The 26,173-nt window shown below is 38.5% G+C and overlaps 1 protein-coding gene across 2 annotated transcripts in view; it reads right to left on the bottom strand.

Annotated features, from left to right (window-relative positions):
• The window catches only part of MCC (MCC regulator of Wnt signaling pathway), a 182,413-nt gene that overhangs the window by 154,222 nt on the left and 2,018 nt on the right, over nucleotides 1–26,173 (bottom strand). For both annotated transcript variants that reach the window (XM_090132372.1, XM_031609899.2), the window contains exons 2-3: nucleotides 17,204–17,451; nucleotides 6,771–6,982 (exon numbers count right to left, since the gene is read on the bottom strand). In XM_090132372.1, the coding sequence (XP_089988498.1) occupies nucleotides 6,771–6,982; nucleotides 17,204–17,451 (460 nt within the window). The remainder of the gene's footprint in view (nucleotides 1–6,770; nucleotides 6,983–17,203; nucleotides 17,452–26,173) is intronic.

Raw genomic sequence — 26,173 nt, 5'->3', positions numbered from 1 at the left:
AGAAGATTATATTCAGTTTCATGTTTGCCTAATTATGACACAAATCTTGCAGGCAGAAAAGGAAAGCGACCTATCCCTGAAAAAAGTAATAGTAATTTATGCAATATTATCACTATATTATCACTTACAAGCTATGTCAACTAAAAAGAATATCTTTCTCAAAAGAATTGCTCTAGCTGTTATAACTTGCAGCTGATCCTGAGGAAAAACTAGCAATGCGAACAACTACTGAGTCTGACAAAGAGGTTATCACAGTAATACCTATTTGCAGAACACAATCCTTTCCTAAGACAAAGACATTACGTTCTCATCTGTGGTGATCATGGTGAGAGAGTAATTTCAATACAATTATATATAGCTTTACTATGAATATTCACAGTACGTGTTTGTTCTTTATAGTCTTTTGAGTTGTTTATCTAGCAGACCACAGCCAGAGCTAAACTTAGGTTAGTCACCTTAATTCCACTGTACACAAAAGATCCCCCACCACACACAGATGCACGATCAAAGCATTCGTTCCTAATCTCAACAAAGTTTTTAATATCTCCAGCAGAGATACACATACAGGCAAGTCAGACAGGATTAGCTGAGGAATAACATATTCCAGAGATGTTACAAAAAGATGCTTTAGCTTTCTGTTTTATTCTTTATGGAGGCAGTCCAAAATCAGCTCCCTTTATAATGAGAAATGAGTGAAGATTTGGCAGGTAGAGCAATTCAGAGCAATACTCTAGACACATCCATCTTGCTTAGACAGCTCTGTTCAAGATAAAGCAGGATTATTCCTGCTTCATTACTGGTCAAAACAATGAGATGCTGCAGGAAGCAATTTTGGCAAGTCCGTAAATTTGCTTTCTCTGCATTAATAAGAACATGCAAATATGTGGCTCTTTCCTTGAAGTGGAAAACAGCAACACAAGCTTTTAAGAGCATGTGGTCATGAAAGCATCCTAACACAAACTTATTCTCAAAAATACAGCTCTGTTCTTCTCCTCTGCAAGTTAATTATACTCCCACCAAACCTTTCCTAAATGTTCTCAACTAAATGAGCTGTATCTGTATAACTGTAGTGTCTTTGGAAGAAAAAATTAATAAAGGATCCCAGATCTAATAAATTAAAACACTGGACAGTTTAAACATGTATCAACATCCTCTGGGCGACATTCTTGAAATTCAAGATTCTCTGCATCTTTGTGCAGAGATTTTCTGAACAAAAACCCCCAGTTATTTCCATCTGAGAGAATAAAGGTGCGAAATCATATCATCATGGCAAATCAAACCATCCCTGTTGGTTTCACTCATGTAAATGTAGCTATTTGTGACAACAAATACATTCATCTTACCAACACTGAACTTTGGTGACAGAAGCGAACAGTAAGCACACAGAAACACATGAGCATTATATGTATGTATGCATTCAACTCAAAGACAAAAAAGCACCAAGTTTATCTAGTTTATTTTTATCATGTGCAAGGGCAATACAAAAAGAGAACTAAATGTCTCCTAATTTAATTCCCTCAGATTATTAAAATTCACTGCTATTCCAGTATGAAATGTGTATATCATATTGAAATGTTGCCCTCTATGAAATTTCCAGAGAACAGCACTTTATCTCTTCATCATTGGACAGTTGGACTGGATGACCTTAGAGGTCTTTTCCAACCTTGGTGATTCTACTATTCTACAATCTCTTGCAACAGAGGAGTGCTGTTCCTCCTGACAGCAGCACAGGGAACAAATCAAGACTGCACAGCTCTTAGCAATTGAGCAGATATGACACCACCAAATCAGTTATTTCTCTGGTTACAAAACTATCCACACTACTGTTTCTCATCCAACTTTGCAGATTCCAGTACAAATGAAAAACAAATCAGCAACATGCAGCTTCCTGACAGAAATAATTTGAAATGCTTGAATTCTTTGCTATCCATTAAATATATAAGTTTGCATCCAAATGCAATAAAAAACAAGCTCACAGATGACTACATCTGGAAGACATATCAGGGCTCTTGTGAAAGACAGCTGCAGTAGTATTTAACCTACTCGCATGAACAGGTGCATCATTAGTAGGTGGTGACGGGTCACGGGAAAGGTTAATATGTTAGTCATAAATACTGGTAACAAAGTGAAAAACAGTAAAGAGAAATGTGTTGAGTGAGGAATATCATGCTTTAGGAGTACGTAAAGAATGTCTTTAGCCCTACTGCATAGTTTTAAACCAAAAGGATTTAATTTAAGTAACAAGAAAAAGCGTTCAAACAGGGGAAATGCTAAGGTGGTCATAGAAAAAAAAAACATTACAGTCTCTAACCAGAAAGCATCCATGTTAAGAGATACAAAATTTTTTTTCAGAACTCCAACCCTGAACACCTACAAAGAAATATAAAAAACATCCTTTCAAGAGAATGTCCATATGGGCTGTATGGATATATCAGGGAGATGTTCAACTGCCTAGAACTGTTCATAACGGCAGGATGACACAGAAAAGCTCTGCTCTGCTTCTTCATAATCATTCTGAAGGAGATTAAAAAATCTCCAGCTAACTTTAGGAGCATTTAAAATACCTGAGAGAAGTATCCACACATCACCTGTTTTAAAATATTTGCTCGTCTATAGAACAGTTTTACAAAAAGAAATACAAACAACTTCCAAACAGCAGAAAAGCAGTTACTAGTGATCCATTAGAGATTTTTTAGGTAACCCTAGTGAGAGTACAAAGCAGTCTGTCCAGGTTCTGTACGAATGGAAAAGTTCCCTGGACTAAACCCACAAAAATGTGAAAGCTGAAATCTGTGATTTCTGAAAATGAATACAAGAGAGCTGAGAGGTTTGACACTGTGTTAAATAAGGTAGGTAAAACAATTTGAGAAAGAGACATGGAAGGAAGTAACCATAACAAATCACATCTCTAAGGCAATGTCTCTCACATTACAAGTCTAAATTCAGACTTCAGTAAACAAGCCTCTCATTATTAATAGTGTAAATGAAATAAATTAATAGTGTAAATGAAGAACAGAGTAAATATTCTCTCAATTTTCTCTCACCCCTCTTCTCTGTAATAAAGCCAAAGCAAAAAATTTGCATATAACTCATGACACCAGCGCTTAACAGGGGTCAAATGAAGATGCTATGAAGCTTGTATTCATCTACATATAAATGAGAGATATCTGATTGTACTATAGTTTCAAAGACCAGAGAAAGAATATTTAAAAACAGAAGTGTGACAGATCCTTGTAAAAAACAAAGATCAGGTGTCTCTCAAAAGGAAGAAGCATAAATGAAACTTAGAGATGGCAGTAAAGAGAAATCTATTACATTTGGAGAACTTCGTTTCTTCTGAGGCTTCCTGTTTTTGAAGTATCCACCTGTCAGAGCAGTGCAGTATCACAGAATCATAGAATTATTAAGGTTGGAAAAGACCTCTAAAATCATCTGGTCCAACCCCAACTCATCCACACCATGCTCACTAACAATGTCCCTCATTGCCATACCCACAAGGTTCTTGACTCCTCCAGGAACTGTGACGCCACTGGCTTCCCCAGGCAGCCTGTTGCAGTGCCTGACCATTCTTCTGGAGAAGAAATTTTTCCTCACATCCAAGCTGAACCTCCCCTGGCACACTTTAAGGCCATTCCCTCTTGTACTGTTGCTAGTTACGCAGAAGAAGAGGCCAACCCCACCTTGCCACAACCTCCTTTCAGGCAGTTGTAGAGTGATAAGTTCTCCCCTGAGCCTCCTTTTCTCCAGACTGAACAATCCCAGTTCCCTCAAGCATTCCCCAAAAGACCTGTGATCTAGACCCTTCACAGCTTTGCTGCCCCTTTCCAAACACGCTTCAGGGTCTTAATGTCTTTCTTGTAGTGAAGGGCCCAAAACTGAGCACAGTGCTTATCAGTGCTGAGTAGAGAGATCAACTCTCTGCTCCTGCTGGTAACACTATTTCTGATAGAAGCCAGGATGTCATTGGCATTCTTGGCCACCCAGGCACACTGCTAGCTCATGTTCAGCTAGTGTCAACCAACACCCCCAGATCCATTTATTTCACGCAGGTTACCAAAGCCCACCATTTCTGAACCAACATCAGACAGGAGGAACATAACAAGAGGACCCGTTAGTATGTACTCATCTTGAAACCTGAATGAAGTCCAGATTCAAAAAGTATTCTGCAACTCACAGTTTCTGCTCCAGAAAGAAAAGTCATAAACCATTTTTTTTGTGTAGGTATATTAGTCCTAAGCCACTCCATTTAAACTTTTAAACTGTATCTTACATCTTTTAAAATAATTAAATGAGAAGTAGCTCATGTTTTTCCAAAATCATGTATTTTTAAGCAAATCAACCAAAGCTATGGAAATATGTATAACTGAGCACTGATAAATTATCTTCCTTAGACCTAGACTTGCACCTTTTTAATGAACAATCACAAGTGCAGTTTTCAGCATGGGGAATTACTAATTTTACCAGCAAGCATAGTTTTATTTTAATTTGGTGGTGTTCTGTACAAACCAGAGAGCAGGGAAGAATAGGGCTGAGAAAGACATTAAAAAAAAAACAACCTCACAATTTTAAAACCATTCAGAAATTCACATATTAGTCGTTTGGACCATGCTTCTACATTTGATTATTACAATGTTATTCAAGTCAGGATCAAATGTATTACCAGAGATATACAACACGTACTGTTTCTCCAAAGTCTACTCCTCAGCTAAAGCAAGTTTTAGATTGGTTGGATATTATTGTTCTCAAATAAATCCAGACATCCTCTCTTAGTCAAAATTGTGCACATCTCCAGAAACATAAGAGGATGTATAAATAATACTACTAGCTGGCCCAGATTCTCCATCTTATTTTCTTTATAAATCATATGTCTGCTTTTTCTGCTTTTTACAGATTTCGTATGTTGCTGTCCAGTTTTCATTAACTGGTTTACAATTGACTACAACTGATCATATGCTTCCCAGAGAAGCATAGGATGTAATTCCATTAATTGTCAACTTCTTTGAACTTTTTTGTCTCTTGGTCCATTAGAATATCTACAGATTTTTACTTTACATATGGAAACTTCAGGTCCTGCATCACATTGCATTCAAAACAAGTAAACAAGAAAAACATAGGAGGCTTTTAAAAACACTTTCAGAATATTTTTCATTGTTTTATTTTTGAGTAATGTAGCTAAAAGAAGTTGATTTTCCTCAACTGCCATTCAATCACTTCCATTAGACATTAATTCTTGAGCAGAAAGCTGGACTAGACAATCTCCTGAGGTTTGCTGGCAGCTAGAATTCCCCTACGTGAATTTCATGGAAGGCAAATGGGACAAGCAATCACTTCAAAAACAAAACCTTTTCTCTTTCATGTTTTACTTCTCCACTTAAAATTCTGCACAGCATAAATCAGGACCATGGTACAAAATGGTCTTTTATTACATGCCTCACTTAGAACTAAAATACGAATTTGATCCAAATGTATTGATGGAGAAGCCAAGAATAATGCCTTACACGTACAGCATTTGCATATCTTTACATAACAAAGAATAGCTCTTGCGTGTAGAAATAGAAAGCGTAAGGGAGCAACAAAGAGTTTTAAAAGAAAAAACATGGGAAGAATTTTTCCACATAATGTTTCTCAACAATGTGATGCCCTGAATAAAAAAATGAATTAAGAGAATCACAGAATAATCTATGTTGAGAGGAACTTACAAAGACCATCAATCAAGTCCAGCTCATGGCTCCACACAGGACCACCCAAAATTCAAACCCTTTGCCTGAGAGAGTTGTGCAAACAGTCCCTGAACTCGGGCAGCTCAGGGTTGCACCCACTGCCCTCTGACAAAAAAACCTATGCCTAACATCCTTCCTGCCCCTCCCCTGACACAGCTCCAAGCTGTTCCCTCGGCCCTGTTGCTGTCACAGAGAGCAGAGCTCAGCGCTGCTCCTCCACTACCTGTGAGGAGCTGCAGCCGCCATGAGGGCTCCCCTCGGCCTCCTCTGCACTGAACTGGAAAACCCGAGGACCTCTCCTCATAAGTCTGCCCTTCCAGACACTTCACTATCTTTGCAGCCCTCCTTTGGATTCTCCCTAACAGTTTCATGTCCTCCTTTACACTGGGACACCTGGTGAAGAGGTGAGGCTGCACAGTGCTCCCCTCCTGGTGGCAGAACTGGGCCTGGTGCATCCCAGGGTACAGTCGGCCCTTTGGGCTCCCAGGGCACTCTGCTGGCTTCCATACAGTTTGTCCTCAACCAGAACTCTCAGATTCTTTTCCACGGACCTGCTCTCCAGACTTTCATCCTCCAGTATGAGCACGTAGCCAGAACTGCCCAATCCCAGGTGCAGAAATCCAGCACTCAATCATGTTAAAATGCATGCAGTTGGTGATTGCCCAGTCCTCTAATTTGCCACCATCCCTCTGCAAGGCCTCTGCCTGAAAAGGAGTCAGTAGCTCCTGTCAATAGCTCCTGTTTAGTGTTGTCACTGGCAGAAATGGATAGGAAGTTTTCACACATACCTCTTCTTTTGTTAAGCTGCGTAACTTAAGAACTTGAACACGGTTCCTCACTGACTACTATCCTTTTTCACTCAATTGTATGAGATTTATGTATTATATTATACACCACCACTTGCTAAAATCACATTCGTTTTCTTGTAAATGAAATGCACCGGCAGCCTGACATTGTTTCTGTGACTGTTCAAAGGCTGAATTAATATGCTTCTTCAGAGAATAACAAGAAAAAATAATCTATAGGACTTGGAAGGAAAAATGTACTTACAGTATTGGCAAGTTCCAAGTAGTTTCCTCCAACAGAGCTGCTATAATTTGAGGCCTGAGATAGAAGCTTCTGCAGAGCAGCTTGTTTAGCCACATTGCTTCCACCATTCTCCAATACTTTCTGTAGGGTAAAATGACTGTGAAGGTCTGGACTCTGAAGATCTCTTGCTCCTGAATCATACTCCCAGCTTTCTCTGGCTCCTGATAAGGCACCTAAAATGCAGAAATTAAAAACTGTTATAATATATGCTATGTATAGAGAACTCATCAGCCAGCTTGCCTTCCCAGACAGAAAACAAGCAAACAGCTCTTTCACCTGATCTTACACACACTGGCAGTACTAGAGAGAGGAAAAAGAACCAGTCAATGCACAGAATATATGCCATATCACAAGAACCAAAGAAAAAACCAAAACATCTGGAAAGCATTATTTAGTAAAGGGTAAAAAAAGTAAATAGTGAAATATATAATAGCTAAGGACTGCAGAAGGAAGAAGTGTCAGCAATTCTGTCATGTTTAAGAACAGCCTTTGAGAACAAAAGAGGAAAACTGTAATTCTTAACTTTTTTTTAATAAAATAACAACACAACATATAAATACTCTATTTGTACAGTTTATGACCTTGTTATGTTAGCACTACATTCTTATTGTCTCAGGCCTGCCTGTTACAGTTTAAGTTTCAAAAATGCACCAATCACAAAGCATTTCATTAATAATCAATGCAAGAAAATGATCGTATATCTAGTGACAAACAATGAATGCTCAAGAGAATCACAGAATGGTTTGAGTTGGAAAGGACCTTCAAGATCATCTAGTTCCAACCCCCCTGCTATAGGCAGGGACACCTCCCTCTAGACCAGGTTGCTCAAAGCCCCATCCAGCCTGGCCTTGAATGCTTCCAGGAGGGGTCATTCACAACTACTTGGCAACCTGTTCCAGTGTCTCACCACCCTCACGATAAAGAATTTCTTCCTAATATCTAGCCTAAATCTACCCTCTTCGAGCTTAAAACCAGTTCTCTTGTCCTGTCACTACATGCCTGTACAAAAAGTCCCTCTCCAGGTTTCTCGTAGACCCCCTCCGGGGGGGGTAGTAGAGGCTTCTATAGGGTTTCCTCAGAGTCTTCTCCAGGCTGCAGAGCCCCAGCTCTCTCAACACGTCTTCGTAGGGCAGTTGTTCCAGCTCTCTTCATGGCCCTCCCCTGGATCCACTCCAACAGATATCCTTCTTGTAGCGGTGGCCCAAGAACTGGATGCAGTACTCCAGGTAGGGTCTCATGGGAGCAGAGTTTATTTTATAGCTATTTCTCTCTCTTACACAAACATTATAAGCAAGTATTTATTAATCAGTATTTATTGTTTAATTAGTAAAATGCTAGGGAGAAAGAATAAACTATTTAACAACTAGTAGAGCGTCTTCCCACTCCCTCACCCAAAAAGTTTAAGCTGCAGAAGGGAAGCAAGCTGGCAACCAAAATGTATCTTAAGATCAACATGCTTACTCCCCTGCAAAGCAGTCATATCTAACAAACTGTCTTAAGAAACTCAGAGGTGGTTTTCCTCACTTACTGTAAAGAGAATACACTAGTCCCTGAGCATTTAAATAGTAAACAACATGAAACAAAGAATTACCCTTCCTACTAATATAATTAACATGATTCAGTATCACAGTACAGGTAACAATAAAAAATTAATTTGATTACTTTTACATTGAAAGTATGCATCAACTGTAAATTATCTATGACTACATGCTGCAAGCTGTCCAACATAGCTGGACTGAGACACCATTACCGATAGTTCAACACCCAAAGCACAAATTCATTACATGGTGTGTACTAAGTACAGTGCTATACATCTCTGCCCTCTTGTGGCTACTGTATACAGTAAACCAGAAAAATCTGCAACCAACAGAACTAAAGAACAGAGATTCCTCAAGATCCTGAGGGAGATGGGGAATCAGTTCTGTAATCTCCAAGATAGGAATACAGGAGACAGCCATAAATTGACAGCTTGTATCATACTTGTTTTTACTGAGTTAAATATGGCACTAGCAGAGTATGTGCACTGTAAATTTTGGTTACTTAAAGGACAATGACCAGCAAAAGAGCTCTCATATTCAGTGAATTAACAGTATTAGCACTGTTGAAGACCCCAGAGGCTTTCATAGACTGCACTGCCTGTGGTTGGATACAATGATTGATAAGGCTCTAAGGAATGACAAATACAAATACATATATTTACGGTACTATGACTGTAATTTTAATCCATCTTTCTTAAAGGCTTAAGCCTGTGCTCCTAACTTGAAAGATCTGTTCTAAAAATTCTATTCCAACTTACTCAGGGTTCACTAGGTTTGATGCCTCACGAACTGCAAAACTTTCCATAATGTCACACAGATCTATGTTCTTGTGCTGACTTCATTTCAATGTGCAGATCTCAAAGAAAAATCGCATTCCCTCTTCTAATAATCTTCTGTAGAAGTCTCATACATGGCAATGAGAAGCAGATGTCTAACATGACTACAGCAATGTTTTTTTGGTTTGGTGAAGGATAACTTCATCAGTCTGTGCTGATGGGCCTAGAGTTCTTTTGCTCACAAAGTACCAAGATATTATGGCACTGAAGGATCCAGTATATCAGGAAAAGTGAAATATTGTGAGATTATTCTGAGCTTCTCTAATATGCCTCAGCTTGCAAATGGCAAAGATAAAGATAGGTGACAATGTAAGATACAGGTGCAAAGGAGCTCAAGTTCATGTAGTTACATTTCAGTGAGTACAGTCTTAACAGCCAAGACCACATATCTGATTACAGTTTTCCATTAGATATCAGTGGCATTTAGTTACTTAAACACTTTTGAGCAACTAAGATAATAAAGATATAATCTATGTATGCACTGAACACAGCTCAATATTTCTGGGAGAAATTTAGTTCTAGAGTCTGGTGATTTTTTATTCTGAGTGGGTAAAGACTGAATTAGTCTCTGTTCATGTGTTAGCCCTGGTCTCAGAAAGTATTTCAATAAGCCAATGATTTTGTTACCAAATGCCAAATAATTTACTTTAAACACATTCCTCATACTTCAGCACACATATGAAACAATTTCTGGAGATACAGTCCATCTGAGTCCACCATCTCATTTCACAAATCTGATCACCCTGAAAAGTGTAATAAGGTAATCAGTGAGCAGATTTTCTTCTTTCACTTAGATTTCATTTCATATTCAAAATTCTCATTGACTTACTGAATCTTTCTCTATTCAAAAAATATTATTTTACTCTAAAAGTCTATTTTTCAGTTGTTTTTCGTTGTTGTTGTTGCTAATCTTCAATTCAATTGGTTCACTAAATTCTGAGGAATTTGCTTAAGGTTAGGCCTGTTGGATCACTATCAAGTTCTTGTTCCTCTCACCATACTTGTATTTGGCCTGATGAACACTGAATAAAGATATTGTGTTACACTCTATTACCTCTTTCACCTTAGGATTGGAAGATACCAACCTCTATGTGAACTAGCCACAGCTATACTCCATCCTGATTAATAAGGCATGGGAGAAATCTGTATCAAGAAATTAGAAGAAAAAGGCAAACTGCACTAAACCAGTTTTGCTCAAAAATGGAAAGGCCTTATCAAGACCAGAAAAATACATCTGATATCTTTGATAATAATTTTTATTTCTATTTAGTACCTTCTGAATGCCTCAAAGAACAAAACAAACCCAGACAGTGCCAACAAAAGTGAACATACATCAAAAAAGCTTAAGCAGCATTTTAAATTTTACACAATCTGAAAGTTTCACAGCATTACAGAGATCACAAAAATATTAATATCAAATAAATGATTTTACATAACAATACATATGGCAAGAAAATACGAAGAATAGAGGGAAAGCAAAGTCAAGATTTGACTGAAAGATTGAAAATTATTTCATATCTTTAAGTATAAAAAAAGATTTAGAATAGACAAAAATGCTCTTGTAGCTGAAACCCCATAAAATATTCTCCATTTATGTTTGTTAATAGAGTCATAGATTCATAGAATCAATTGCTCAGGTTGGAAAAGACCTTCAAGATCATCAAGTCCAACCACAGTCTAACCATGCCATCTAAACTCTAACAACCCAATGCTAAATCATGTCCCTGAGCACCACATCCAAATGGTTTTTAAGTACATCCAGGGATGGTGACTGAACCACCTCCCTGAGGAGCCTATTCCAGGGCTTAACAACCCTTTCTGTAAGTTTTTTCTCATATCCAACCTAAACCTCCCCTGGCACAACTTGAGGCCATTTCCCTTTCTCCTGTCACCTGTCACCAGTGAGAAGAGACCTGCCCTGCTCTCACTGCAATCACCTTTTAGGTATTTGAAGAGAGCAGTAAGGTCTTCTTTCAGCCTTCTTTTCCCCAGACTGAACAACCCCTGTTCCTTCAGTCTCTCCTCATAGGGCATATTCTCCAAGCCCTTCACAAGCCTTGCTGCCCTTCTTTGGACCTGCTCCAGCACCTCAATGTCCTTTCTGTATTGAGGTGCCCAAAAGTGAACATAGGACTCGACGTCAGGCCTCACCAGTGCCGAGGACAAGGGCACATTACCTCCCTAGTCCTAGTCTGGTTCACCATACCATGGCCAGGATGCTATTGGCCTTTTTAGCCTCCTTGGCACACTGCTGGCTCACATTAAGCCGACTATCCATCAGTACACCAAGGTCTCTTTTCATCAGGTAGCTTTCCAGTCACTCTTCCCAAGTCTAGAGGGTTGCCTGGGGTTGTTGTGACCAAAATGCAGGACCCGACACTTGGTCCTACTGAAAGTCATACAGTTTACCTTGGCCCTTCAATCCAGTCTACCCAGGTCCCTTTGTAGTGCCTTTCTCCCCTCAGGCAGATCAACACTCCCTCCTAACTTGGTGTCGTCTGCAAACTTACTGAGGGTGCACTCAATCCCCATATCAAGATCATTCATAAAGATGTTAAATGGAAGTGGCCCAAGTACCGAGCCCTGGGGGACATTTCTCATGACTGGCCGCCAACGGGATTTAACTCCACTGATTATAACCCTTTGGGCCCAGCCGTCCAGCTAGTGTTTCACCCAGCAGAGTGGATGCCCATCCAAACTGTGGGCAGACAGCTTCTCCATGAGAATGTTGTGGACGACAGTGTGAAAGTCCAGGTAGACCACATCAACAGCCTTATCTTCATCCACTAAGCAAGTCACCTTGTCATAGAACAAAATCAGGTTTGTCGAACAGGATCTACCATGCATGAACCCATGCTGACTGGGCCTGATCTCCTGGTTGACCTCTAATTGACCCATGATGGCTCCTGAGATAATCTTTTCCATTACTTTCCCCAGCATCAAAATGAGACAGATAGGTCTCTAGGGCAGGCACTGGAATGGGCTGCCCAGGGAGGTGGTGGAGTCACTGACCCTGGAGATATTCAAGGAATGTTTGGATGTTGTGTAGAGGGACATGGTTTAGTAACAACTGTTGGTGATCGGTGGATGGTTGGACTGCATGATCTTGTAGGTCTTTTCCAACCATAGTGTTTTGCTGCTTCTGTGATTCTGTGGTATTATATAATAATAAGGAAATAAATATTTATTGCTGTCTTACACCTTAGAGGCCAAGTTCCATTGGGCTTTGGCCTTTCTCATTTTCTCCCTGCACAACTTCACTATGTATTTGTAATCCTCATAAATTGCTTAGCCCCTCTTCCAAAGGCCATAATCTTCCCTTTTGTTCCTGAGTTCCAGAACTAGTTCAGGTCCCTGAACTAGTTACAACATTTTTCCTTTCTACCACTGCATTTTTTCAGTTCATCACAAAATATAATCACAGCAGTATCCTCAACATTTAAAAATTCAGAATTTAACAACTCTGGAATTCTATGCTGCCAGATTCACTGTAAGATTTAACAATAGTATCAGTACTTTTTAAAGAAATTAGAAGAATAGTTCAAGACTTAACCTTTAGTCTCACTTCCTCAAGTAATGCTAGCATCTATTTCTTCAGCCTTTAGGTTTTTATTTTTTCCCCCACTATATTACATGTTTTACCAAGTACAAAAATTATCCAAAATCTTAAGAATGAAATCAAATTTTCCGTAAATAGAACAGGGGATTTGACTGAATTAATTACTGATGACTAACCAATGGCTAAAGATTGTGGACTCTATTATCTACAACTATTTATCTAGAATATGTAGCTCCCAGTGGGACTGGAAATTCTGCATTTGTCTAAAGGACAAATTTACTAATGAAATTGTGTATCACTTCTTTTCTTATTATCATTTCTTATTCACCCTCAGAAAGATGAAAATAGGTCATCTTTCTCGTGGAGAAAAAATAAAAGCAAAAACAGTAATTTGCTACTGTTACTATTACAGTAATACGTGGGAATAGCTAGCTAGCATGTACAATAATAAATAACACAAACAATTCCAATTCTAGCTTTTACTTAATACGTGTAAAACCATTAATATCAAACATCCTGACAAAAGGCACAGGTGTTTAAGTCATTTCCTGCCTTAGATCATTAGAGGCATAGTTCAGCTGTATTACAGGGGCTCCTTTGACAAGAAATTTAATTCCATCTCTGCGCAGACAATTCACACAGATTTAATATAACTATTATGGCTTTTCAGTCTCCATAACAGAAACAGTTCCCACAGATCTGATCAGTAGCTGACATTCTTCCTGTATTTCCCACAGAAGTCATATATTAAAAAGTCAGGTTAGCATACAATCATTGCAAGTGTCCAGCAACACTTTCAGAAGATATTCATATTTAATAATTTTTAAGTAATGTTTGATGAATATTAAATTAACAGAGTTCATTTTCAGTTTCAACTATAGAAAAACCACCAGTTAGCAATTGCAATGTAAAGTACCCATTGACTTTAATAGTGTGAGAACTGTATTATTATTAATAATAATTATTAATAACAGCCCCGTTACCCAAGCAGTGGCAGCAAACATTCTAATAATTTAAAAGTGCCCTTTTTCATGCGTTTGAGTAAAAGATTAAAATTTCAAATCTAATCCTCCATTTTCTTTTTTAGACATGGATGCAGGCTTGGTTTGATGAGCACAAATATGATGAGTACCTTGACCAAAACTGTTACCAAGTTACCTTACCTCTGTACAAGAGAAGAAACATTTGTGGACAAATGTACTGTAATACAAATACAAATAATGCTTATCAACACCAAAAACTGATAGGTGAGACAAAGAAGTTCAACAGTAATTTACCAGAAATTACTTCTTAGGACTTTTTTTTCTCCAGTTATTTACTTAATACTACACTAATTAGAGGTTACAAAGATTACGTTTTTTGTATAGATATATTCACACATTTTCACATTCTTTTTAAAGAAACTGACCAGCTACAAGAAAAGCCTACACAGAATGTTGCCTGAGTGGTAATCTCTGTATAGTCCCAACTTGCAATATTCTGTGTCCATCAGAGAAGCTGTATTGTCTGCTTCAGATCACCAAGACCCCTGCTGCACAGTGACAGTCAAATGAATTTTGAATCTGTGTAGTTTGTGTAGTTTATGCATCCCATATAGATACACAATAAAAGGAATACCAGTATCTGATGTAGTAGAATCACAGAATCATTAAGGTTGGAAAAGACATCTAACATATTATGTAGAAACAAATCTCAGGAAAAGTCCTATAAACTACCTTTGAAAGTAATGGTTATGACAAAAGTTCCATCAGAATAAATGCACAAACACACAAAACTTGCAAAGTTTATATATTTCAATCTCCACATTTATAATTTCTCTGGTTTTAAACAACATGTAGAAAGCAGTAGTAAGCTGCTCAGTATAATACTCTTTGATCAGTAGAAGAGTGCATGCATGAGCTCTTGAAGACATGAAGGACATGGAAGTAAATGCAGATCATAATTCAAGCTTGACTGCAAGTATAATTCCTTGGCTCTCATTACATTCATACTCTGTGCACTTTAATGTACCACAGAGATACATAACAGCAGTGCTTCCTTGCCTGCTTAAAAAAGTATCTGTAGAACATCTTGGATAATGCTGCCACAATGGCTTACTTTTACAACCAATTAAAAAAGTGATGCATCGTGAATCTTCATTATTATTTTCTCCCATTCTCTTTTTGTTTACATAAGAGAATGTCTCCATATGTTCTCCAATCATCGTGATGTCTTAAAGACTCTGCAAAAGTAAGTGCAGGACAAGTACAGAAACCATGAAGTCCCCATAGGCTTAAAGGTCAGGCTTCATCAGCACAAAGCATAAAGCAGAATAGAGCAAGGCAAGAAACTCAGAGTTATTCAAGACTTAACTTTACAACTATATATATGAAGAGAAATATTAATTCATTAATCAATTTTAAAACATATTAAATTACTTTCACACAACAATAAGATGCTAGACAACAGGAATAAAAGAGTAGAGATTGAACTGGATGCATTACCAAATTTGAATTTTTGTCATATGAGTTTGGGACAGCTATTAACAAGATTTCTTTACAGGATACATTTTGAGACTGTACTACAGACCTTCCCCTGGTCAAGTTTAAGCCCAATCTTTTCATTACTGTAAACCATAATTATTAAGCCGATCTGTCCAAGAAACAAGGATTTAAAGCCCAAGCTGACAAGAAATGTCTAGCAGCCAAATGGTGGACAGCAAACACAGAAAATGGAACAGCAACAGAACAACAAATATAAGAAAGGAGGTGAAGATAATGTATGAGCTAAGGAATATACACCATTCCTAATTAAAAAAAAAAAAGATATTAGAAGTCACCATGGTTTTGAAACACTATCCAATACAGCTGCTGGAGCTGATTTTTATGTAAGAAATCAGATGAGGTTTAACAAAAGCAAGTGTAGAGTCTTGCACCTGGGAAGGAATCTATCAGCACAGGTTGGGGGGCTGACCTACTGGAGAGGAGCTGATTTTCACCTTGAAGACACATGTTTAACTCACTTAAACAGGCAGCCAAATCCATCAAAAATGCAAAATCTGTGAGCCATTTTTCATCTTCACGTTCTGGCACAAATTTTCCCTTTGATTTCATTTTGCAAATTGTAAGATTTTTTTAGCATTTTATCCCAACTTAGCCATCTTCCTTTGGAAAAGTAAATGATGTCCCCATAATCAGCACTTTCAAGGAAGTGCTGGAATTGGCAATGATTCATTCCCTTGGACTATACAAAATTCACAGCTTTGATGACTATTTGCATGACATTGCCTATTTTTAAAGCTTTTACATAAATTTTCATGATGTATAATGCAGTGACATTTCATCAAACTTTGAGTTGCCGGCGGCAATTGCATTATCTTCTATTAATTTTATAAGTTCCCTTTTCTTACCAACCGTCTCTGGGGTGCCATCAATAGCTATTACCAGACATCAGGACAAATTATATTTCCCACACTTTCCAAACATTGCTTAATAAACTCACCATCAGTCAAAGCTTTGGGTTTTTTTTTTTGCATTTAGATTTGCTACTACGTAACTACCTTTTATAACAAAGTCCATTTGAGTTTTAACTATTTTAAAGATTTTGTTGAGATGACAAACACTGTTTTGTCCTTACAAGTGTTCCTAGATATATACCAAATTTGGCAGTATGTTTCTGAATATAATGTCTTTTCAAACTGTAATCATTGAAAACTTACATGCTTTTCTCACAAGTTAAGCATACTGCCATACTATTTGTCTTGACAAAAAAGTAGCAATCTGTCCATTTTTTCCTTCATACACAATTTTTCTTTTGCTGGGTTCTGGTTTCTTCTGAGATGCCATGAGCCAGACTGAAATATCAGTATTGACAATCACTGCATTTTACTCAACAAGAGGCACAAGCACATGCTACATGCAATACATGCAGGCTTTGATGAGAGTGAGCGCGTGTGACAGACATGAGAAGGAGAGTCAGTGCTGCCCTGCAACATCCCCTACCCTTGGTTCCAGCCCACAGAGTGCTGATCGGCCAAAGCTGTTTAGGAGTTGTGAGCAATGGGTTTGAGTCCAGGGCCAGGCTCCTTGGCACAGCAGAGCTGATACCATAATGGCATGAGGCAGAGGGTGTCTGCAGTGCTGCTGTGCTGCACTGCATGTGGCCCACAGGCTGCAGGTTGGACATACTTGATATACAGCATTTACAAGATAGAAATAACCACAACTCCTGTCTTTTCAAGGATGTTGTCTTGAATAATTGTGGTTTTTAGAAGAGAACATTCTTCACGCATATTTGTATACACACCAAACAACATGGATGCATCAGTTGTAACAACACTTTAACGTGTGACAAATTTATGCCAAAGCATATTCTGAAAGCTCTTCAGGGAAAATTCTGATACCAAAAAGAATTAGTAGCAACAAACTCAGAGCTTATGGTCTGTTAAACAACATCAGCAGGACATTTAGATGTTATACCTACCTAAACTGTTATTGCTGCTAGTTGGCCAGGAAGCTATCCTATCTCTTAACTTCTTCTTTTTACAAGACTCATCTGATTTCACAGAAAGCTCCACTTCCTCCTTCCTGATTTCTCGCACCAGTTGCATGCGGCACTGACTAAAATCCTGGAAGGAAATTTTTCCATTTTCATCTGCTCCCAGCTGGTGCATGATCTCAGCGACAGACTCCTCCATGTTCAGCTGGCGGCACACCATCAGCAAGTCATTCCTAAGAATATTTTTAGAGGGAAAATAGGGGTAAGGGTGGGAGAAAAGTGCAAGAAAGATTGGAAAAACAGGAATGGAGAAGAAAAAACAAGAACAATTTAGTTTAGAAGGAATACTGTTTAATTTTGAGATACATAAATGTACAGACATTTAAACCCAATAAGCCAACCACTGTTTTCTATCAATCTATGACCTGAAGTTGGAAAGAAATTGGAAAACAGAAAGACCATGGAAACACAGAAAGATTTCCTCTTAAGGATTAATTTCATGCTATTTTCAACACTTCGACTACCAGAGACACAAGTGAGAGCTGAATCATGCTGTTGATCTTCAGAGTAAGGTAATGTACTAAGAAATTAAATCATTATATTTCAGCTGGATCAATAGTACTTTTGATTTCTGTTTTATTTGGAGTAGAGAGAAATTTCTTTTGCTGCTGAACAGCAGTAAGTTAAAGAGGAAAAAGGTATTTATGGTCAAAGAAAACATCAGAAAGGAGCATTTGGAATAAATGTTTTCAAGCCTGTCTCCAAGTATCATGACTGAAAAATCCTCTCAAGAAGCTTGCTTGGTCTAATTGTTAAATGAAACTCAAAGCAGAGAGGAGGGCAGCAATTCGTAAAATACTCTGATGCTGAGTGCAGGTGGCTAAAAGATAACTGCAACAAAGTCAACAGGGTAGTTACTGAAAACATATGATATACTTAAAAAATGTATACAATGTGTTCTGTGTATAAATACATATAAATACACATAAACATATCACCAAAGAACAAACCAGCCAGCAACACTAAGGTCAATGTTATTTTCTATTTTGCGTGAAGAACGAAAGAATCTCAAGAACATACGTAAGGCTTAATTTGAAGCTAAACATCCTCAGTAGAAAATGTTCTGTTTGCTCCCCATTATTAAAAATTACATTAAGAATAAGTTTGCTGAAATAATTCTCAGTAGTAGCAGTTGATAAAAACCATAATATGAAACAGAGTTGATGAATCCACCCCAACTTGAATTATTCTGACTCTATATTTTCAGCTACTTTTTTTAAAAAGGTTTTTTGGTAATTTTACAAGGAAACATTTTATCTTTGCTTATGTAACCTGCAGTTGCACAAGTCACTTTGAAGAACAGAAGTCAAAATTAATTGCTCCCTAGAGGCACACAGAGTTAAAAACAACAACAAACAGTCCAACTAAGCGTACAGTGTTTAGACTTCAGCCTTGCAGATTTCAGATGATGTTACTGCCCTCATAAACTAAGAAAACAATGAAGGAAGATCAGCATTCCCACATAGCTTAGGAACGCTCCCACCCCACAATTTCACCATGTGGGATTTGATCTAGCAAAAGCAACAGTAAGTCTAAATTCCTAAAATGTGCTGCACACAGAATTCTAAGGCTGCTCATAATTGAGATTGCACTTAAAAGTAGGCTTCAAGAAAAATAAAGATGTACTTTTTGTCTTAATTTCTTCATCAGTTTTCACTTTAGACATAGGTCAAACAAATACTTCTGTGAAGTACCTCATTTATTCCTGCAAACCAAAGATTTCCTGCAATTCACATATGTTTTCTGCCCCGCAAATCAGCTTCCTACCAGATGAGAAGTAGCTCTCTACTCTGAAATTCAGTTTTTCTAGTCATCTTTCTCGTCCATTATTCTGGCTCCCCAAAGTAGCCTGTCTCCAGCTTCTTTTGATCTGTTTCTGCTTCCCCACACAAAGAAGCAAGAACTATGGAATCAGTTTTTTAGCTTTCTGCTGTCAAAAGAGGTAATCCCACTCCACCAGATATCTACCCACAGCTCATTCCATGTTCCTCTACTATGGCTGTCTCATCAAGCAGTTAAAACAGCATAAAACTGATCATGATAACAAGAATAGCTTTTGTTGACTTAGTTCCATGAGAAGTTTACTGCAGAGGAAGGAAAGCCAGTACCACTCTCTTCAGAGGCAAAGTAGTCTCTTGAGTACCAGTATCATCAGACAGTTGCCTCACTTCTTTAACCTGCAATTCAGTGTCCTACCAGAACCTGGGGCAGCTCCCACAAGTGTGCAGACCTTCAGCTGACACAGCAATTCCGTCACATTGACCAACATGCAAACATTACACAAATCCATTCATTATTATCCCTTATAGGGATAGGACAAGTAGAAACAGTTTCAAACTATGCGGGGAGATTTAGATTAGGTGTTGAGGAAATTTTTCACTAAGAGTGGTAAGGTGTGGGAAGACATTGGAACACATTGCCTAGAGAGGTGGGCATCCCATCCTTGGATATGTTCAAGCTGAGCCTGTATGGGCCCTGGAAGAGTTGAAAATAGAGGATCTTTGAGATCATAGAACCGTAGAATGGCTTAGGTTGGAAGGGGCCTCAAAGATCATCTTCAACCCCTCTGCCGCAGGCAGGGCAAATAACCTCCACATTTAATACTAGATCAGCTGCCCAGAGCCCCATCCAACTGGGCCTTGAACACCTCCAGGCATAGGGCATCCACAGCCCTTCTGGGCAGCCTGTGCCAGCACCTCACCACTTTCAATCCAAGCCATTCTATGATTCTATGATCACAACAATTGCCTTCCAGTTCACTTGTTTCACTGCCAGAAAACAAACAAACAAACAGAAAAACAACAATAACAATAACAAACAGATAAAAACTTAATCTCCTTCTTACAACTGTAACTACAAATGTTCAACTGAGAAAACTACAGCATCACACAGAGACTGCAGAAATCAACTCATACAAAGTTTGGGAAGTAGAGATAAGAGCCACCAACAATTAATTGCAAGACAAAGTAGCCTTCAGTAAGATCCTCCAGAAGATTCACAGAGGGTCAACGTTTGTTCAGAGAGAGGTACCAGAATAACCTCTATCAGAATTTTAGATGGCAAAAGAACTAGCTAGGTATCATCACATGAAGCAGGTTGTACAAAATATTTATTTCTTAATCTGTACCTATAGAAGTAAGTCATTACAATTTCAAAGCCTTCTGACATATCCACGTCACACAGAGATGCTCCAAGACCCTCAGATCCACAATATGCAGGAACAGCACATAAAACCTAAACACAGAGTAGCAGAAAGATCAGGTGCCTTTTGGATCATGCAGCCTTCTTAAGTAGATTTTTTGTGCTACTTGCTAACCATTTCTAAACAATTCCAGGCTCTCTAGGGCCCAAACTGTCAACTGAGAAACACTGTTACCATAATGCCACAAACTCAGAAATGAGACAGAGTGGAGGAGCACAGCATTGGCCATGTAATGCCAGCATTTTTAAGGACAGAATTTACTGATCTATGTACTAGAAGCACAGTACTGCTTCAAGCTATTTTAAAGAACAACTAACTATTCTTATTCAAAACCTGCAACAAGATAAATGAGTTTTCTTTTTTTAAGCAGGAAAACAGTAATTATCTTTTTTCTGGAACTTGTTTGCATGTAGATTCCAACATCTGTTTGTCTCCCCCATAAAGAAGTATCCTAGAGCAGGACATACTGCCTGATTTAGTTTTAGTATCTTGAGATACTGACATTAGCCAGCAGTGGTTTCACAACTTTTGTTGTCTTGTAGCAGTTCTGATCCAAGTTCTGCTAACATTTTGTAGCTCCTTAATTTTATAGATGGCATCCTGTGTACTGTTATGTTCTCTTTTCTGAGGATGACCAGTTGCCTGGGATCTTCAAGGCCAGTAAAGAAGAAATCAGCCCAGCACCCAGGAACCTTGAAGCTGATAGGCAGCAGGAGAAGGATCTGCCAACTGGGCAAGACCTTCAAAGCCTGATGCGGGAAAAGGAAACTGACAAGCAACAAGGTTGGTGAAAGAAAAAGGACATTTGCCTTATGAAATGGCATTTAATCATCCTAAAGATATTACTAAGGATTTGGAGCAGAGGATATCAATCATAAGTAAATTAATTAGTTATAAAAAACCAAAAAATTGAAATAATTAGTAAGTTGTTCATAAAAAATGAACAGCCACTAAGAAACATGGAAAAAAATACCAGTTGCATGGATAATTTTTCTTTTCTCACCATGAGGAAAGTTATGGACTTCAAAGAGAAGTTAAATTCTCTGATGTTAATAACTCCTATAAAATAGTATTAGCTAATAATCCCATTAAAAATGAATGAGGATAAGAAATAGCTTCAGCACTTGTTAACTTGGTGATAATGTTCAATGACATCAAAAAGTTTGACAAAGTGGGACATACTGCTCAGTTTTTCCACATTACAGACCACCTTACTGGACACTTAGCTTCAAAGACGAATACAATAAAACCACATAAGCCTGGGACTTATACTTCAGCCATTTTTCCTTAGTTACTAATGCCAGTAGAAAGAAAAATAGAATAAGCTGTTTAAATGTCATGGTTTTATGATTTTTGTTATCGGTATTCTACAACATAACATCCTGTAAAGCACTGAGAGTTAAAGACTTAAAAGAGTTAATATGCTCCAGTTCTGTAGACTGCTGAATTTCCAGGTGCCAGTATCTCAGAAGAACTACATACACCCGAGGACTGTGTTTTCATTTTCTGTTCAGAGGGAAAGATAAAACTGTTTACAGGTCACAAGATTACCCTCTTTTTTGCTGCTTGTCTCAGCAGCGTGTGCTCCCTGACCATCTTGCCTTCAGCTTCAGAGTAAGGCCTTTGGTTGTGGGTACTCTTGGGGGAATGGAATGCTGTTTCTGCATTTGATATTAAAAAGAGCAATTGGTTTGAAGAAGTAGAACATAATGCATTTGTATTCTGTGACTTATCCTTAGAAATAGTTGATCTAAGAAGTAAAATACTGTATATGTTAGCAGCATGCTTTAGAAACATTATTACTGAATTAAGAGATTAATTCTTTCTTGCAAAACCATAATAGTTGTTAAATGTTCCAAACAATATAACGAGTATAGTTGTTAGGAATTAGAAAACATATTGCAGAGTTGTTCTGTTAGGACAAGAAACTCCCAGCAAAAGAAAAACAGATCTAGCAAACATCAAAGAAGTTAGGGCCTCACAAGGCCAAAGTGTCTCACTCCATGAGAAGGTTGGGATGTGAAGGCAGGCACCAAGATACTCCCCTGTCTTTCTCCTGAGCTTATCTTTGTGGAAAAAGAACAAGCAGATATCCTCAAAATAATGATCAAGTGTGGAATAAGTTAATTAATTAACAACAGATTTAAGCTCAGGCAGCAAAAAATTTATGTTTGTCCAGTGTTTCCATGTTTAGTGAAGCGTCGAGAAGATTGTGAACCTAAAGTACTCAGCCAATGAGGAACTAGAGGAGAAAGAGATAAGCATCAGGGAATAGGGAACAGAAGATGTAAGTCTGTTTTTTGGGCGCTCTCCTGCTTGCAGGAGGCCTGCTATTGCAATTGCAAATAAATTCCGCTTCATCAGAGATACTGTTCTAGAAAATTACTTGGATATTTCCAACACTCTCTCTCTCATTTTATTTATTGACCTCAATTCCAACTATACTATATTATATTTTGCTATCTTACATTCTGATACCATATTTAGTAAATTAACTTTCCTCCTCAGATCGTTGCTGCTGTTCTGTTTTTTAGGCCCATCTCCCGCCTCCCCACCGTTCCCCTTCTCCCCTGTCCCATTCCCCCTTTCTCGAGGTGAGGGTCCGTGGGTCCCACGCCCCACTAGTCACAGAACTAGTACGAACCAGCCTGTAAACTGTTGACATCCTCCCCTCCTCCACACCCCCCCTTTTCTTTTGTTGGGCCATTAGGCCTGTGGGCATGCGGTCTCCCTGTCATGGACACAGACAGATCTAGAGATAACTCTGTGACAATAAAACACACTGGCTAACCCTACTGCCTTTAAAACATGAGTAGCAGTTCCACCTATATTGTCTGATTACACCCCTTTCTTGAGTTTGGTGTTCAGGAAAGAACTGGACAGCTAAATAATGCTACAACATGAAGGGTTTCAGAAAACATAAGCTTGAATATATTTCTCTGACTGTTTCTTAATTGCAACAAACACAGACTTTGAAATGTTTAAATCTTTAGCGAATATTAATCCTTGGCATGCTTGCTAGACAATATTAAACAACGGTATAATTTTTCTTCAGTCCAAATTAAGCACACAGAGTGTTTCTCTCATTTTTTGTCTATATCCATACATCTGTTTTTTCCCATAGCTTATTCCCTTTTTTCCAGTTCTGATGTTCTGAGAGGATCTAGGGAGGATAAAGAATAAAAACCCACAAAATTCTATGTAACTGTGGCACCACAAACTAAAGTAAGCTCCAGGAGAAACAAAGAAAACAGAGCACAACCATGTGAGAAACAGCACAGTGCTTCAAACACAGTTTTATTTGATGTAATACTATTGTGCTATATCCATATAAAAGCACTCCTCCCATTACAAGCTTCACAGTCCCTCTGGCAGCTTCTTAGTGGAGATGGATGAAAAATAAAATTAAGTCTAGAAACATACCATGAGAGCTAGAACTGTTTTCAAGACACAGGAAAAAAATGGGGTTAGGACAAAGTCAGATTCAAGAAAGTTCAGACAATTTCTGTGAAGAATTCCTAAAACGGAATTGTGTTAATCTTTCATGTGGTTAAGAAAAGCACAGAGAAATAGTCCAGATCTGAAGTAAAACCCTAATACAAATTTTTCTTAACTTTTCCAACTCTGTGACAGTAAGAATAAGAATGGCCCAGCAATGTGCAGAAGAATGCAAGGACTAATAAAGGCCATAATACCACCTAATAAAGGTGGTATTTTGCTGACTGTTCTAAATGATGTTTCCTTGTTAGAGGGCTGGACTGAGGCCAGAATGAAAACTGTACACTGCTGAAACCAAGCTGCTTTTGCCGTTAGGAACCCCAGTACCTGTAAAGCTTAGCAGAGTAATATTAGTTTTCTACCAGGTCAAAGTCAGCTTTTTACTTCCCCTCTGTTATATGGGTGATCTTCTGAAAACCTATTCATTGTAGCAAATACAGCTGTACTGTTCCTTAGTCTGTTCACAGCTGAGCACTAACAGCCCCTACTTACACATTTTGTTCCTGATGCTGCTTTACAAATAGCAGACAATAGGCTGAAGACACCTAAAGCAGTAACTCACGACTGAGTAAACCTCACTGAATTTATTTGCACGAACCCATAAAAAACATCTTGCAGGTAAAAAAAACAGCAGGTACCACCATAGGGCTAAAGAATTACATTTAAAATATTATGAGCTCAACACCAAAAGAGGTTGATAAACTCTTTAACAAATCTACCTTTTGTATACATGGACATTTACAGAGCTCTGTGTAATTTTATAGAGCAATTGACCTCCAAAAGATTAATTGTGAAGTAAATAACAGAAGAGCTCTTCGGCCTCATCTTTTAGCAAAGTCTGTATATTAGGTCTTATTTCAGAAGATGCATCACCTCAGCATTACACTCCAAGTCCTCATTATTATAACCATACAAGCACCTCCACTCACTTTTGCTCCAGAACAATCTGAAGCTGTGCATAAAAGGAATATTGAGTTTGAGTACGTTGCATTTATGCTGGCTAATGAAGTACAGAAGAGCTATATTCTGTGCTGCATTAAAAGAGGAATGGCCAGCAGGGAGAGGGAGGTGATTGTCCCCCTCTACTCAGCTCTTGTGAGGCCCCATCTGCAGTACTGCATCCAGGCCTGGGGCCCCCAGGACAAGAAAGATGAAAAGCTCTTGGAGCGGGTCCAAAGGAAGACTGCTAAGATGATCAGAGGGCTGGAGCACCTCTCCCATGAGGAAAGGTTGAGGGAACCGGGCTTGTTTATCTTGGAGAAGAGAAGGCTCTGGGGAGACCTCATTGTGGCCTTCCAGTACTTGAAGGGAGTGTATAAACAGGAGGGGGAACGGCTGTTTATGAGGGCGGATAGTGATAGGACAAGGAGGAATGGTTTTAAACTGAGACAGGGGAGGTTTAGGTTAGATATTAGGAGGAAGTTTTTCACCCAGAGGGTGGTGACGCACTGGAACAGGTTGCCCAAGGAGGCTGTGGATGCCCCATCCCTGCAGGCATTCAAGGCCAGGCTGGATGTGGCTCTGGGCAGCCTGGGCTGCTGGTTGGTGATCCTGCACATAGCAGGGGGGTTGAAGCTAGATGATGATTGTGTCCTTTTCAACCCAGGCCTTTCTATGATTCTGTGAAGTGGCTCTCACTCATAGCAAAAATCACTTGTTAAATATTCACTCACTACTTTTTCTAAAATATGGAAATTTAAGGGGAGATAATTATTTATGATACAATGTTCTGATCAAGATGATGACAATTTCATGTTGAAGGCACTAATCCCTTATGAAGCAAGATGCAAATAAGTCTCAACAACAGACCATCTCCAGAGGAGTCTTCTACTATTGCTACCTTCTGGGCCATATTTCTGTTTGCTACTGAAATCCCTGAACCGCATTCCTGGAGATCTTAATGCTCTCAAAAGTGCAGTTCAACCAACACTCAGATACGCCTACTCTGAAATACACATAATACTAACTTGGAATGAAATTTAGGAAAATTTAAGGAAAAGTTCATCAGAAATCTGAATTTCTGTGGCAAGGTAGCATCTCTCAACTGTCCATGTTGAGCTCGATGACAAAGGTTTCACAGAAGTGCTTTAAAAGACAAATATACAAAACTCAATAGAGTTTACATTATTGAAAAGCATTGAATTGCAGATCAGAGAAGGAGCTGAGAGGAGGCAGCACGTGCTTTAAATGAGCAT

Source organism: Phasianus colchicus, chromosome Z (genome assembly GCF_987193195.1).
Source record: "Phasianus colchicus chromosome Z, bPhaCol1.hap1.1, whole genome shotgun sequence".
NCBI classification, from domain to species: domain Eukaryota; kingdom Metazoa; phylum Chordata; class Aves; order Galliformes; family Phasianidae; genus Phasianus; species Phasianus colchicus.
This window is presented reverse-complemented; position numbering and strand designations above follow the sequence as displayed.